The 15127-nt window shown below is 41.1% G+C and overlaps 1 protein-coding gene across 2 annotated transcripts in view; it reads left to right on the forward strand.

Moving 5' to 3' along the window:
• zbtb20 (zinc finger and BTB domain containing 20) overlaps positions 1 to 15127 on the forward strand; it is a 34256-nt gene that overhangs the window by 7131 nt on the left and 11998 nt on the right. For both annotated transcript variants that reach the window (XM_061803222.1, XM_061803223.1), the window contains exons 2-3: positions 11444 to 11568; positions 13109 to 14626. In XM_061803222.1, coding sequence (XP_061659206.1) covers positions 13129 to 14626 — 1498 coding nt within the window. In that variant the 5' untranslated portion in view covers positions 11444 to 11568; positions 13109 to 13128. The remainder of the gene's footprint in view (positions 1 to 11443; positions 11569 to 13108; positions 14627 to 15127) is intronic.

Below are 15127 nucleotides of genomic sequence, written 5' to 3' on the forward strand. Positions count from 1 at the left end.
CACCCAGGGCATCCAGGTTTATCAAAACACTCAACTGCTCCATGAATCAGTTGGCCAACATTCATGTGATATGCTGTTCATTCACTCATATTAAGTTTGATAGGCATGACGTAGGCTGTAATTGCTTGTCCTGGGAGCACTAATAACAACACAGGTTATACTAACATATCAACTCAAAGGTGTTTAGACATTAAAAAGAATCCCACCCTACCACTCAATGCCTTGCTCATTTCCCAGATCCTGTCCTGTCGTCCCCTCTTCTGTCCTCTCTTGTTCTCTTGGTTAGTTATTGCATGTTCTCAACGGATGCCCCCCCTCCCCTCCCTCCCCTCACACACACACACACACACACACACACACACACAACACACACACACACACCACACACACACACACACACACAAATAACATGATTTGACTATTAGAATGTTACTTGTGCTCAAATAATTACATTGTATGACTATAGTTCTGTGCATGTTCGCACCCCTATTGCGCTTGTCCACTCAGTCCTTATGTCTGTCTCCTCACTGAATTTTCTGTGTTGCTGCATTTTCAATAAACATCAGAATAATGAAATAAAAAAAATGTGCAGAAGGAGTAGTTCAAACTCCCGTGTTGCACAGCAAAACTGTTCCAGCACAAAGGCATACAGATCAACCACTCTACAAGGCCATGCAGGTGAACAGGACAGGATAATAGAAATAAATAAATACATAAAAAAAAAAGATCTAAACCCTCCTCTGCCCTGTTGTTTTTGCCTCACAAAATTAGAGGTCGAATTTGTTCTTATACTCATTTGGTCTGTGCTTTAGAGCTGCAGCAACGATTATAAATTCAACAAGAACAATATGCATGTGTCATTCATGACTGGAGTGCAATTGTTTTTCTTAGCCAAAACTATTAAGAGCTCCAAAATTTCTAACCATTTCAAAAGCAAAACCAAGGAAATTTATTTGTATAGCCAATTTCATCCAGAAGGTAACTCAATTCACTTTTCTTGATTAAAAGCATTCAAATACATGAATAAAAACATTTGAAAAAGTACAATTAAAAACAGTTTTTGGTGCAAGAAATATCAGTGATAGCGGAAGTACTCTAAAATGCATGAGAAAAAAAAGAGTTTTTAATCTGGACTTGAAAACATTCACACTTGGGGCTGACATCACCTCTGTTGGCAACGTATTCCATTTTTTTTGCAGCATAATATAATAGCGAAATCCTAAAATATAATAGCTCAATGCTGCTTCAGCATGTTTGCTTTGGCCTCTGCCCTCAATTATTAGACCTGAGTCAGTCGATCACAGATCCCTACTTGGTTTGTATTACATTAACATTACTTTCATCTAAAATGGACCTATACCATTTAGTGATTTATAGACCAGTAACAGAACTTTAAAATCTATTGTGCTCTTTTGGGGGAGCCCAGTCAGAAGACCATTACAATAGTCAAGTCCATTTGAGATAAAAGCATGGATGGGCTTCTCCTCGTCTGCTTGACGCATACAAGCCTTCACTCTAGATATGTTCTTCAGACGGTAAAAGACAGTTTTTGTGATTGACTTGATAAGACTGTTGAAATTCAGGTCAAACTATCAGAAAACCAAGGTTTCAGACTTGGTCTTTGGTTTTTAAAGATACTGAGTCCAGATATTTACGAACAGCAAAACTTTTTTTCTTTATCGCGACAAACAATTATCTCAATTTTGTTGTATTTTAGTTGACAGAAATGTTGCCTTATTAGTTGTTTATCTGCTTTACACAGTGACACAACACCTCAATTGACCTATAGTCATCTGGAGACACTGCTACATATAACTCTGTCATCTGCATAGCTATGATAGTCAAAACTAAAGTTCTGGAAATTTGACCCATGGCAGCATATACAGGCTGAACCGGAGGGGTCCAAGAGCTAATCCTTGAGGGACCCCATAGACCATTGCAATTTGTTGAGATTGAGCACTTCCAATGGTTACAAAGTAGCTCCATTCTTCCAGGTAGGACCTGAACCTTATAAGAACCATTCCATTTAGTCCTACCCACATTTCCAAACTGTTTAGCAGTATATTGTGATCTATAATATCAAAAGCCACACTGAGAGCCAACAAGACCAAAATTTACACCATTCCTGAGTCATTATTGAATCTTATATAATTTAGCACTTTGAAGAGCAGATTCTGTACTGTGAACCATACAAACCAAGATACAGGATGTTTATATTCAGTGGAACTGGGGGGCTGGGAATCCAGCCCCTATTTTTTCCTTTCATATCCTGAATTTTCCTTCACAACTAGAGACAATATTTTTCCAAGGAGGCGTTCTGTAACCTGAATTTTTCGTTACGAGAGACATTCGTAAGTAGAGGCAACACTGTATTTGGAAAAAGAATTCTTAGAAAATAATTAAGTATTAGTAGATGTTTGTACTTTTTTAATTCACATTTACAATACTGTTTAATGAAAAATATTTAGCTAGATTGGTATTAGTACCTTTATTGTAGACATTTCATTATTACCATTGCCATCAGCTGTTGCTGGGATGTGAGAAATTACATTGTACTCCCTTAGAGAGAGATGTGTGGCATCCATTATGACTTGACTTTATGTTACCAAGTATTGTTTCCCCGTCATGTAACGTGCTTAGCATCTGATCAAGTTGCTCTGATATCAACACTATTTCTTTATTTTTGGATGTGAGGATTGTTAGATGTTCATTTCTTGCCTCTGTTATTGGCATTTTTTTCTCAAAAAACGAATGTCACCATTCACAAACATTTTTATTGGAAAATTTGCCATTTTCTTACCTCTATCAAGGGTTAAGTCTGGTGTATTGTAGCAAGAATTTAAAACAAACCAGGGTAAACAGTCTGGCAGGTCATTTGACTAACATTGTAGGCTCCAAACACTCCCATTGAAGTGGCAGTAACTAGTCATTAAAGAGTTGTTTTTAGTTTTAGTTTTGGACAAATGAAAAATCACATGTAAAAGTTACCCGAAAACCCGCCTCAGTCCCTCTGGGGTATCGGTAACCATTGAGACGGCTTTGCCGCGGCACTGGCATGATCATTGGCGGCATGTTACCAGAACCAGCTGAGATGATTGGCTTGTATTATGGGGGGCGAGAAACTGCCCTTCAAAGAAAAAAATTCAGCCACATCCAAAGCGACCACACTGACCAGCCATTCATGTGCATTAAGCCAGGCTGGTGATTACCATCGGCCGAGCTGAAGGGTGATCATGTGCTATGAGGCGTATCTGTAGTGACTCAGATCGGAGACAACAACCCCGATGCCAGTAAACAGTAAATGACAGTAAATCTGTGAAGTGTAGCGCCGGGGAAGGCGCAGTGTTCTGTGGTGTTGGTAGTATCCTAATCCATTATATCTCTTAGCAACAAACAACGTTAGTCAAGTAAGACGTTGAAAATGCCTGCAAACAAAGTGGGCTTTTATTTTTATTGCATTTGGGTTTGTACAGCTAAACTGGCTTTTCTGGTTAGAAACAGTAAACACCTAAGTATGTACATAGCTTCATCAGATAGATTTTGAGCTTGTTCTTTTGGAAGGCCTTACAGCTGGAGGCTTGTATTACAGTAAACAGACAGTCACACTCCCTTTTTTAAAATTAGTCAAATCTAAGCGATTAAAAAAAAAAAGGTGACACTGAAAAAACTTGAATGTTTTGGCAGCAGAACATCTTGTGTGACAGTATAATGTGTGGTTATGTGCACTGCAATTTATAAGCAATACAACTAGTAAAACCACCTCAACATTCTGTTCCTGGAGTCATTCCTGACTGAGCATTAATAAATATTTGTTTATGACAAAGTTGCACATAGAAAGAAAAGCATCTGTGGAACTTCACCAGCAGTGTATATACCAGTATACTGGTGGAATATGGTCTTATAGACTTTATGTAATGATGTAATTACTGTAAGGGTGTGCATTTGGCAGAGCTCCGGGGCTATAATAAATCTTGCCATAGCAGAGATCAGAATGTAATGCTGTTTTGGTAGTACTGTTTGAAGCCACAACAACTACAATAACATACGTATGGTATGGTCAGATGATTATCACACAGCGTCTGAGATTTTGTCAATCATATCTGCACACGTGTATCTTTTTAAAGATATATTTTTTATATATGTACAGATCAGGCAACTGTGCTTTAAGCTTCACAGTCTATTAAAACATTTTGATGATACACTATTATGGTATATCTACACAAACTCATGAACCAAACTTTAAGGTGCAAAAACGGAATACAATGTGGTCGTCTGCAACCTTTTGTTTTTGTTTTTTTTTTTTTTTTCAAATTTTCAGTACGAATAAGAAGGAACGTGGGTAAATCCATCCATCCATTTTATGAGACCCTTATCCACACAAGGGTCGGGGGGAGTGCTGGAGCCTATCCCAACTAACTTCAGGAAGGAGGCAGGGTACACCCTGAACTAGTTGCCAGCCAATCGCAGGGCACATTGAGACAAACAGCCGCACTCACAATCACACCTAGGGGCAATTGAGAGTGTCCAATTAACGTTGCATGTTTTTGGGATGTGGGAGGAAACCAAAGTGCCCACAGAAACCCATGCAGGCTCGGGCGGGTAGAACATCCAAACTCCACACAACCCCGGTCCTCAGAAATGTGAGGCCAACGCTCTAACCAGTGGCACCACCGTGCCGCCACAAAGGTACCATGAATGTGTTTATTAGATTATAAAACCAGTGTAGATGAAACAGGAGTGGGGCAGATATCGCCAAAGTGTTAAGCAAATATGTCACGCAATTCTTTGAAACACCTCTGATGATTGTGCCTTTTGTACTTATTACCAAATGGTTTTATCTCTAACTTTCTTCCGATCGATTGACCATATTTTCCACGGTTTATCTGCTGATCTCGCTGCTGAATCGTATTTTTTCATTCAGTTCCAGTATTCTTTTCTGATAACTTATTGTTCACTGTTTTCTTACTGATTATATATACAGTTGCGAAATGCTTTTTTCCCCCTTCTTCTTGTGAAATTTGGGACTGAGATTGCTTCACAGGTCTGCCTTGCAACACTATAGTATGGATAATGTTTCCTGATGTGGCAAATTTGGAATGCTGTAGATTTTTGGGTGTCAAAAACTATACCCTTGCAAAAGCAATGCATTGTGGCATGGAGCAGTATATGATTGAAGTCATATTACATAAGCCGAATTGTTCAGTTGGCCCACATAGCACTTGGTGAGAGTATAGAAGTCATCACGTGGTGGTGCCTTTCTGTGTGTCAGCATGACACTTTTAGATGGGTCATATGTCAAGTGGGCTGATGAGCTATGTATTATATGCATATATTTACTACACAAAGACACGCCAAACTATAAATACACTTCCAAGTGCTTGAATTCATGGTTAAGTATCAACGCTTAAGTCTGCAGCCATTTAACTAATCAATGGTGCTCTGTGACATACAATATTCACCGTTGGATTGTCCCCATTTCATTTGTCAGACAAATATTTTTCGTTGTCGGTTTTTCTAAAGAGCGAGTCGAACTGGCCAGCGTCTACAAGAGGGGCTTGATCGCGGCCCCTTGAAGCACAGGCCGACTGACAAAAAGTGCAGGGTCAAGCTGAACAGCTTAAAGCACCCTTGTACGTACTGTATGCCAAATGTGCAAGCCGCTCACCTCGTGCAAAAACACACGGTCGAAATCCAGTTGATATCATCTGATTTAACAGGCTAATAATTTCTGCAGTATACAGTATTTCCACTATCTAACGTTTGTATGATACTCCTCTACGTGCACAATCTTTAAAAAATCCAATGCAAACTTGCTATTAAAAATTTTGCCATCACAAAGCTATAGATATAGACACAAAGATAAATAATATTCATTGCTTCATTAAACAATAAGTTATAGTATGTTTATATGCAGGTTGTGCAGTTTTTGAACTGCACTGCATTATGTGAAGAGGCATATATTGTACATCCCACCAAACTACAACCGCAATAATAAATACAGTTTATAACTTTTTATTTTAAGTATAGATTATTAACATTTTAAAAGCTGAATTTCTGAAACAGGTCCTCCATTTCATGCGGTCGTGCTGGTCTATCTAATTTTGTGGCCAACAAATATTTGGTCATAATGAGCACCAAGGATCCAATGCCAAAAAAAAAAAAAATAATAATAAAACCCAAAGCATTTGATGTCTATGCAAGGATGAAGAATGTTGCTTTTGTGTGCTTGAATGCACAGATGGATGGAACATATAGGTCACGGAGCTGGAGGTGTTTAAACCATTCACGAACACGCACATGCCGCTACATATGTCCATACACGTGCACACACACACGCACACAACACGATAACCTAAGTGCTCAAATACATTCACAACTATAGCTGCAGTTTTGTTTTGTTTTTCCTCCCAGGACCATATTGACAAAAAAAACTTGAACCTAATTATTGTTCTCCACTTGTGGCATCTTCCTTTTAATTGTCACAAATATTGTCTTGTTTAATGTTGCCATAACGGTGCTTTTAACAAATCTGTTCTCCTTTCTATGCATATTTATAGAACAAATTAGTTTAAGAGCCACAGTAAGAAAAAAGATATGTATTACAAGAACAAAGTAGTATTGTTACTAGAATAAAGTCAAATTGCATCTTTTGCTGTTGTTTGATCAAACATTGCCTAAAGTGATTTGTTTACAACAAATAGTGCACATTACACAATTACGATTTATTAGGTGTCGCTTTCTTAATCTTTATATTAAACAACTTTTTTTCTCACAGTTCTGATGTCCTTTTGCTATCACTTTGGCGTTAATTTATAAAAATAATACTTCATTATAACAACCAGTCTTTTTTTTTTTATTTCGTTACTAACAACTCCAGACAGCTGTGGAGCAGCAGCTGCTGCTGATTGCTGCCTCCAAATGATAATAACTCTTGAAATGAACATTACCTGTGTTTTTTTTTTGGGGGGGGGGGGCGTGGTGAAGGGTGAAGGACTTTAGGAGATGATCATGTGAGTTGTCAGATGGTTCTTTTGGGTCAAATGCTCTTTAACAAAAGCGCAGCTCATCGGCAATTTCTGCAACATTTAATGAGGGCATGCAGCGTGAGATGTTGCCATGGAATACAATACACTGGGTACACTCACACATGAATGTCTGTGCTAACTTTACCCGACAGAAAGAGGAAAAAAAAAGAAGGAAAGAAAGAAGGTGATTTGGTGTAGATTTTGCTCCCATCTGTAACTGGACAAAGGATCCGCTATGGTTAACGGGTGGTGGTGGGTGTGTTTTTGACAGAAAGTTGAGCAAGCTGTCCTGTCAAAAAAAATATTTAGACTGTCCTGCACTTGTGTTTATTGTATGTTGTTCTCTGCAGGGATTTATTTCATTTCACCACATTTGAATGTTTTTTTTTTTCTTCCCCCTTATTGTTGGACCGAATGTCCTAACACATTCATCTTATGTGCTATTATTCAGTCCGAACTTGTATTTAGTGTTGTGTGTGTCTTACCTCGTATTAGGTCCATTTAGTTTACCACATTTGATCTGAAAAATGTTGTAGCATTACTTGGTCTCTTTCTTGTTACTTTACAATGTGACTCAGTGACTTAAGTAGGCAAGATTTTGCAACACGAATGCTATTTTGTGTTTTTTTATTTTTTTATTTTTTTTTACACAGTTGCATTTTTTTAAGGGTGGGTTTCAGTTGGAAGAAGCCAGCTCTAGGTTCTGAAAAAGCGCCTCTTGAGCGAGTTGTAAAAGCAACCATGCCTTCCAATGTAATTCAAACATTCCATAATGATCACAAGACATGATGACTCACTTGAAAAACATTGAATCGGTGAGGTTGTGTTACGCCTCGCAAATTCCGACTTCAAGAGACCAAAAATGTTTTTCACAGCAAGCTCACCGATGCTATACAGCACCTCACCTGTTAATTTTGGCGCAACATTATGGACGAATACCTAATGAATTCTTTAATACTTTAATGGGAGTCTCAGCAAGAAAAGAGAAGAAACAAAGCCTCCACTATTGAGGTCATTTTCACCTGTCTGATCAACGCTGTTTTATTGTTCTCGCTGTGTTTAATTAAAGCTGACATATCGACGCACACAAGGCATACAGATTTTAAAATAAATAACTGCAATGTCAAATGGTGTTCATCCGTCAGTTGGGGCTTCAAACAAAACCGTGAATAATTCCTTAAGACTGCATGCTGTAGATATACTGTATTGCCCGCACGTGCACGGGCCACAATTCTCTGTGGCCTTTTGTCTCCAGATGTAAATTTGGCAAATGTAGCAAAGGCCTTGAATGCACGCTGTAAGTACAATTAGCATATTCAAGATCTATATTATTCACATGGCTGATACTGCTCCTTTCATACGCGTGCCTCTTGTGTCTGTTCTCAACCCCCATCCCCCAGTCTCGCCATTTCACCCCCGCCCCCCCTCCACCACTGCCTTATTAACTGATGTCCAATTTGATGCAGCATTTTTCATGAGCCTGTCACGTAATACAGGCAACTGATTAACCTGGAGTCTGGCTGCTTGGTGGAGTTACAGCCCAATTTTTTGGAGCCCCCACCCCTCTGCCCCACTATCATACCCCTCCCCTCTACCCCTGAGCCCTCCTCTGTCTTTGTTGTGGCGGTTGCAGCAGAGCATGCATTGCATTGGCGGTCTGAAGCATTGTGTCTGATTTCCAGCAGACAAACTGACCTCTGGGGATTTATTGACAGCAAACTCTACAGAGGCAGACACAGAGCTCGGAGCATGGAGGCAGGCGGCGAGGGGCGGGGTGGGGCGGTAGTAGAGGAGAGGAGTGGTGGGTGATTGTTTCAGACAGGGAGACAGACAGATGGAGGGGGAAGGCGGTGAGAGGGATGATGAAACAGGAAACAGGTAGCGATCCAGAGAAAGAGATCAGCACGAGGGGTTGGGGAGTGGGTGCACAAATTTGGTCGGATTTTTGGAAATTTTGTTTTTTGGTGGAGCGTGCGAATGTGGGAAGAAAATGGCTGCCACCTACGAGGATCTAATTAATTTTGAAGGATCATCAGGCCCTTTAGTGTGTGGCAGGGTACAGGAGGTAGAGGAGGGGGCGCGAGGCAGACCCCTAGGCTGATTAGAATTCACTGCAGGTAGGCGCTGGCTGCTGCTCACCCACTGTGTCACGGCTAAAATGGAATCACTGTTGTGAGTGGCAGTCTGGGCAAGTGGAGCCTGCCTCCCTTGGCCTGCTCCCCTTTGTTGGCACCATACACTTGAGTCTACCCCTAAGGCAGGTGGATTTCCATGTCTGCATGGACGGAGGCAGCCAGAAAGGGAGATATATGTGCAATATGTTTGCTTTGCCTAACTGTAGCGCCCCTAGCAACAGGCTAACCTGACAGATAATATTTGCCATGGTGATGGCAAATAGAATTCGGCTCATCCATGCGTGTTATTCAGTTCTAAATTTGACTAAGTCAAATCGGAATTGCAGGTTGACTGGTTGTCTAAAAGCACAGGTTTCGCATATCCAAGCTCCACCCCAGAGTTATCGATAACGATATGGTCAAGAAGAAACACTTAGTCCAAGTATGGTTTTTAAATGTACACTTAGCCTTAGCTGGCTCATTTCTTCAATAATTCTATTCCGCTTTCTTACCATGTAAACTTTCTGACACTGACCTCCTCAGTTTGACATTGTTGCTCCTCCGTTCGCAGTCAGGGAATAGACGGCATGCCCTTTGGACACTCTATAATGTAACCTCTCCGACAGGACATGTCTATTTTGGATCGCCTTGTCCGCATCTTTCGGCGTTAGGCTGCGGAGTGAGGCTCCTCAGGGTTTTGTGCTTGGCCCAGTTCTGTTCAACATTTGCATGCAGCCACTGGGAATTCTCTTCAGGGTCATCCGTTTCCATTTAATGCAGATGATACCCAAATTACCCATTTTGGCTGACAAACTGCCCCAAGGACATTCATGTATTGTTGGCCTGAATTCCTTACGATTCAACTTAAAAAAAAAAAAAGACTGATATTTAAGGCTGACTTCCTTTTCTATTATATCATCTGCCATACGAATACTTACCACTTAAAATTCAAAGCCATTTCTTTCAAACGTCACCCCCCCAAAAAAAAATCCCATTTAACATGATGACTATTTTTTCCAAGTCCTTTCCCTCTGCCCTTCACAAAAGCATTGTATTGTCAGTACAATTAACTCAAAACGAAGCAGCCAGGATTGTAATGGGTACTTGAAAACTAGAGCAAATGACACCTTTGCTTCCGCCATGCACCGAATGCTTATTCATTTTACAATTACTTTAAATTTCTATTTATTATTTCAAAATCCATCTAATGTGCTGCCCCAACTTATGTTGCTGGTCTTTTTTTATCCATGTACCATTGGTGTGTGTGTGTCCTAGTGTTGCTCACCCCTTTCTATTTAAAAGGCCCTTATTTGACATCAAACTAAAGAAAACAACAACAAAATCTGAATAACAAAGATTTTTTTACTCTTTCAGGTTTTTATTCGCAGTTTTTGACACAAATCATAAAGATATCTGACATGCTCAAGACCGGCTCAATTGGAGGGGAAGGGAATAAGTTCGCTATACGTTCAATCTGCAGGTTTGAACTGACAAAAGCATTTAAATGCCGCTTTTACAGCCATTTACCAGAAGACTGGAAATATGTGATGCCAGAGTTCAGTGTGAGAAATTTGATTAAGAGACCAAAAGGAAATTTCACACTGCTCAAATGATTTTCCCCTGGTGTTGAGTGACCTCAAATGACACCATATCCCTTCAGTTTTTTTTTTTTTAAACATGGCTACTTTAGTTTCAGTTTTTGCAGGCTTCCCTCTATATAGGGTGTAAAAGTGGCTGTTTTAAAGCTTGCCTTACTATCACCAAAAGCAGCTCGTCACATGCCTAATGAAGTTGAATGGTGGGTTTGTGTTTTGCAATGAATGTCTTGTGTGTTTAATATTGGGATTTATTTTTTTTATTATAACAACTTCTAAGAACTGCGGGACGTCTTTGTCTTGTTTGAGCTGTTGGAGACGAGGAAATAGCGCGCACGCACACACTCTCTCTCTCTCTCTCTCACACACATACACACACACACACATAGTGAGTGCATTAATTAATGTGGAATCAAGATCGTTTTTTTTTAAGGGTGTGGTTTTGTTGCCCAGTGACTCAGATAACTGCTGAGAGACGAGCTTTCTCCAATATAATTTTCACCCTTGTTGCGGTATTGCACACAGGACCGTCCATTTTTGTTTTTTGTTTTAATCTGGCAGTGAGAACTCTTCACACATCTGTTGCAGCATGTTGGAGGTAGACATTCGTGTTGCTTCGGGTCCATCAAGGGAGTGGCAATATCGATGTGATCTAAAGATTTGTCTTTGTCTTTTGTCCTTCTTCTCTCCCCTGCAACCACTTTGGCAGAGCAACACATGATTTGGGAAGAGAGGACTGACAGCCTTGCCTAGTGCCCGGCCTCTGTTCAGCCATCTCCACCAGCAAACTGAAGCTTGACCCGGACTTCATCACCAGCCGCACGTCATCTAACTGTGAGTTCCTTTTCTACTTTTTATATTCAACCGTAAAATTGTTGGTATTATGAACATTTCCATCTTGAATTCTAATTAGTTCTAGATTTTAGAATACCTGTATTAGGGTTATTCTATTATGATTGCATGCGTCACACTTACTGTTAATTTAACGTCTCTCATTCCCCGATGCGCAAGTGCATGTTTTAGGCATTGCTCTAAAGCTATTTTCCTTGGCTCGCTGCGCTTATGCTTTGTTTTTCAGTCGAATGTTTCACAAGAAAAACGTTTAATAATTATTTTACCCTTTGTTCGCACTTAAGCTAACTCGCTTTAAATAAATATTTGCAGTCTTATAAGTGCCGGCAATGTTCATGTCTTAGATGATGAATATCTTGCAAAAAAAAAAAAAGAGACAAGGTTTTTTTTAAATATCCTCCATACTCACTCATCTTAACGAATTAACTATATATTCCATATGAAGTAGTCTAAATGAATACATTTTGACTTAATTCAGTCATTTCTTTTTTTTATTTTATCACAAAATGTAAAAAAAAAAAAAAAAAACGCATAAAGATAGGCGCATAATCTAGAGCGGCACATCCAGGGTGTTCTTGTCTTGAGTTTGGCAGCACCGTGAAAGTGAGCACATGACCAACAATGGAGTCCTCTTGTCCTCCTATCCCTGTGCGCCACCCACTGGCGGTTAAAGGAAGTTCTCAAAACACAATCTTCATTCCACTGTGGAATGGAGATTAAATTCAGATTAAGACAGATTTATTATTATTGCTATTATTAAAATTAGTATTTTGATCATTATAAACGTGCTCTGTTTAATATGAGTTTAACTATATTCAAAATGTGTATCTCTTATTAATCAGCACTGACAGAGGGGCATTAGTCCAAACTTGTGGTTATAGTTTTCAGTAGGACAGTATATATGTATTTGTGTCTAGCAAACAGTCAATAAATCTACCCTATTTATATGATGGAGCAAATAGAAACAACCATGCCTCACAATGTATTGGTCATATTTTGACAAGTAAGTTTCTTTCGGCTTGTCCCATTATGGGTCGCCACAGCGTTTCGTCTCAGATGAACGCTGAAATTTGTTTGGCACAGTTTTTACGCCGGATCCCCTTTCTGACTGAATATACACAATTGCCGTGGAATTTAATTATACTATTTTAAAAACTCGAAAGCAATGTACTGTACGCAGATTTTTGCTTGATTTGACAAAAATCTTGATATCGTCTTTGCGTGATTGTAAAATATTTTATGTAATTTAGGGCATGCAATGCATGAACACTTGAAATGTTTTCATATTTTGAAGTCATACAAATAGCAGGTTGAAAAAATGTTTGAATGGTTCTCGCCTGTGTGTTACAACAAAAATTAAATTTCATTCTTTTTCTTTTTGGTCATTTTTTCAAACATATACTTGAGAATGGCATTGAACAGCGTTTCTTATATGTTTACAGTGCAAGTGCAGTGAAATTAACATGGCTAAATAATGCATCTAAATCTCTCTAAATGAGGTGTGTTGCTGGCTCGTTTTTAGGTCACATCAGTTGCAAGGGGATGACCGAGCGCATTCATAACATCAATCTCCACAACTTCAGCAATTCTGTACTTGAGACCCTCAATGAGCAGCGCAACCGTGGGCACTTTTGTGATGTGACTGTTCGGATCCATGGAAGTATGCTGCGAGCTCACCGCTGCGTGCTGGCCGCTGGAAGCCCCTTCTTTCAGGACAAGCTGCTTCTGGGCTACAGCGACATTGAGATCCCCTCTGTGGTCTCAGTGCAATCCATCCAAAAGTTGATTGACTTTATGTACAGTGGGATTCTGCGGGTGTCTCAGTCGGAGGCCCTGCAGATCCTAACTGCTGCCAGCATCTTGCAGATCAAGACCGTCATCGATGAGTGCACTCGCATCGTGTCCCAGAATGTGGGCCTGGCAGGTCCGGGAGGCTTCCCCGTTATACCAGGAGACTCCGGTCAGGACACCCCCCGCGGCACGCCGGAGTCTGGCACATCCGGGCCGAGCAGCGACGCCGAGTCCGGGTGTATGCAAACGTCGACCCAGCAGAACGTGGATCGTGCGTACACATCGCTGTACCCCTACTCTGGCCTCTCCAATGGCACCCGGGAGCGCTCCCTTTACATCAACCCCATGGCGACCAACTACGATCCAAGTGCCGGTGCTCAGAAAGACCAGCAGTCTCAGAATCCCCCCTGGATGAACCGTATCCAGGAAAGATCCCAGCAGGTAGACCGCTTCATCTCCACAGCCGAGTCCACGCACTGCCGCAAGCAGCCCCGACCGGTACGACTCCAAACGGGTGGGATGCACATCAAGCAGGAGGCCGAAGACGAGTTCAGCTGCTTTGACAATGTCGGGGACTGCCACGTGGAGAATGACCACACTGAGGCTGTGGTGAATGAGTCCAAGGTGGAAAGTTTTGACTCGGGTGTCAGCTCCTCCATCAGTACTGAGCCAGACGCCATGGAGCAGCAGGCTTTCCTGAGCTTTAACCGGGACGGCGCCGGCGAGGGCCAGCAAGGGGAAGGTGGTCCGGTGCGGATCGAAGTAAACGACTCGTCCCCGGAGCAAGGGCAGGAGCCTGACGAGGGTGACCAGAGCCACGGCACTAGTGACAGTGCCATGATGCAACACCTACCCAACCCCATCATGTCCCAATCCCTGGCCAGCACACCGCACTACCTACGGCAGGTCGAGTCACACACCAGCAATCTCCGAATGCCGCACACCGTGACCAGCAGTTCCCAAGTTATGGGCGGCGCCGCCGGCACTTTCTTGCCCACGCTCTTCCCTCCGCAGCCGGCCAGAGACAACAAGTCTTTCATTTACCTTCCCGGGCAGCAGCAGACCCAGTTTGTGACGGTGCCGCCGCCCGCCATGTCATCGTTCCCCAACGCCATGGCCGTGCCGCCGGCGCCATCCCAGCAGCAGCAGGCAATGGGTCAGGGGGAGAAGAAACCCTATGCATGCACTCTCTGCTGTAAAACCTTTACTGCAAAACAGAACTACGTCAAACACATGTTTGTGCACACTGGTGAGTCACATTGTCTCACTCATTCTGCAAATTGAATGACAAAAGTTTGCATTTTGCTAAGCACAATTAGTATAAAAACCAGAAACACTCTTCTCAACATCTTATATACAGCTCAGAATCCAGCACTTGGCCAAAACTGTTTTCCAGAGGATGTATAACAAAACTGAATAAAGTGACAGCACATTACCTGAAGGTCTAACCAGTCCTTAGGATCACAATCCGGTGACACTCAGTGACAAAGTATTTCCTCTGAATCTTGTGGAAAAAAAAAAAAAAAAACTAGACCTAAAAAGTTTTAATTAAGGGGATGATTTTCCGTAAATATTACAACTGTTTTGCAATAGCCTTACAGTATGTTAACGTAAAAATTAGCAGACAAATTCATGAACCATGTAGATTGATATGGTTACTTGTTAAAGTGATAAATGCATGCAAACGTGAGCACTATTTCATCATTTACAGTTCGAGTTTAGCAGAGATAAAGACTACAATCAAATATTG

Source organism: Syngnathoides biaculeatus, chromosome 18 (genome assembly GCF_019802595.1).
Source record: "Syngnathoides biaculeatus isolate LvHL_M chromosome 18, ASM1980259v1, whole genome shotgun sequence".
Lineage (NCBI taxonomy): Eukaryota > Metazoa > Chordata > Actinopteri > Syngnathiformes > Syngnathidae > Syngnathoides > Syngnathoides biaculeatus.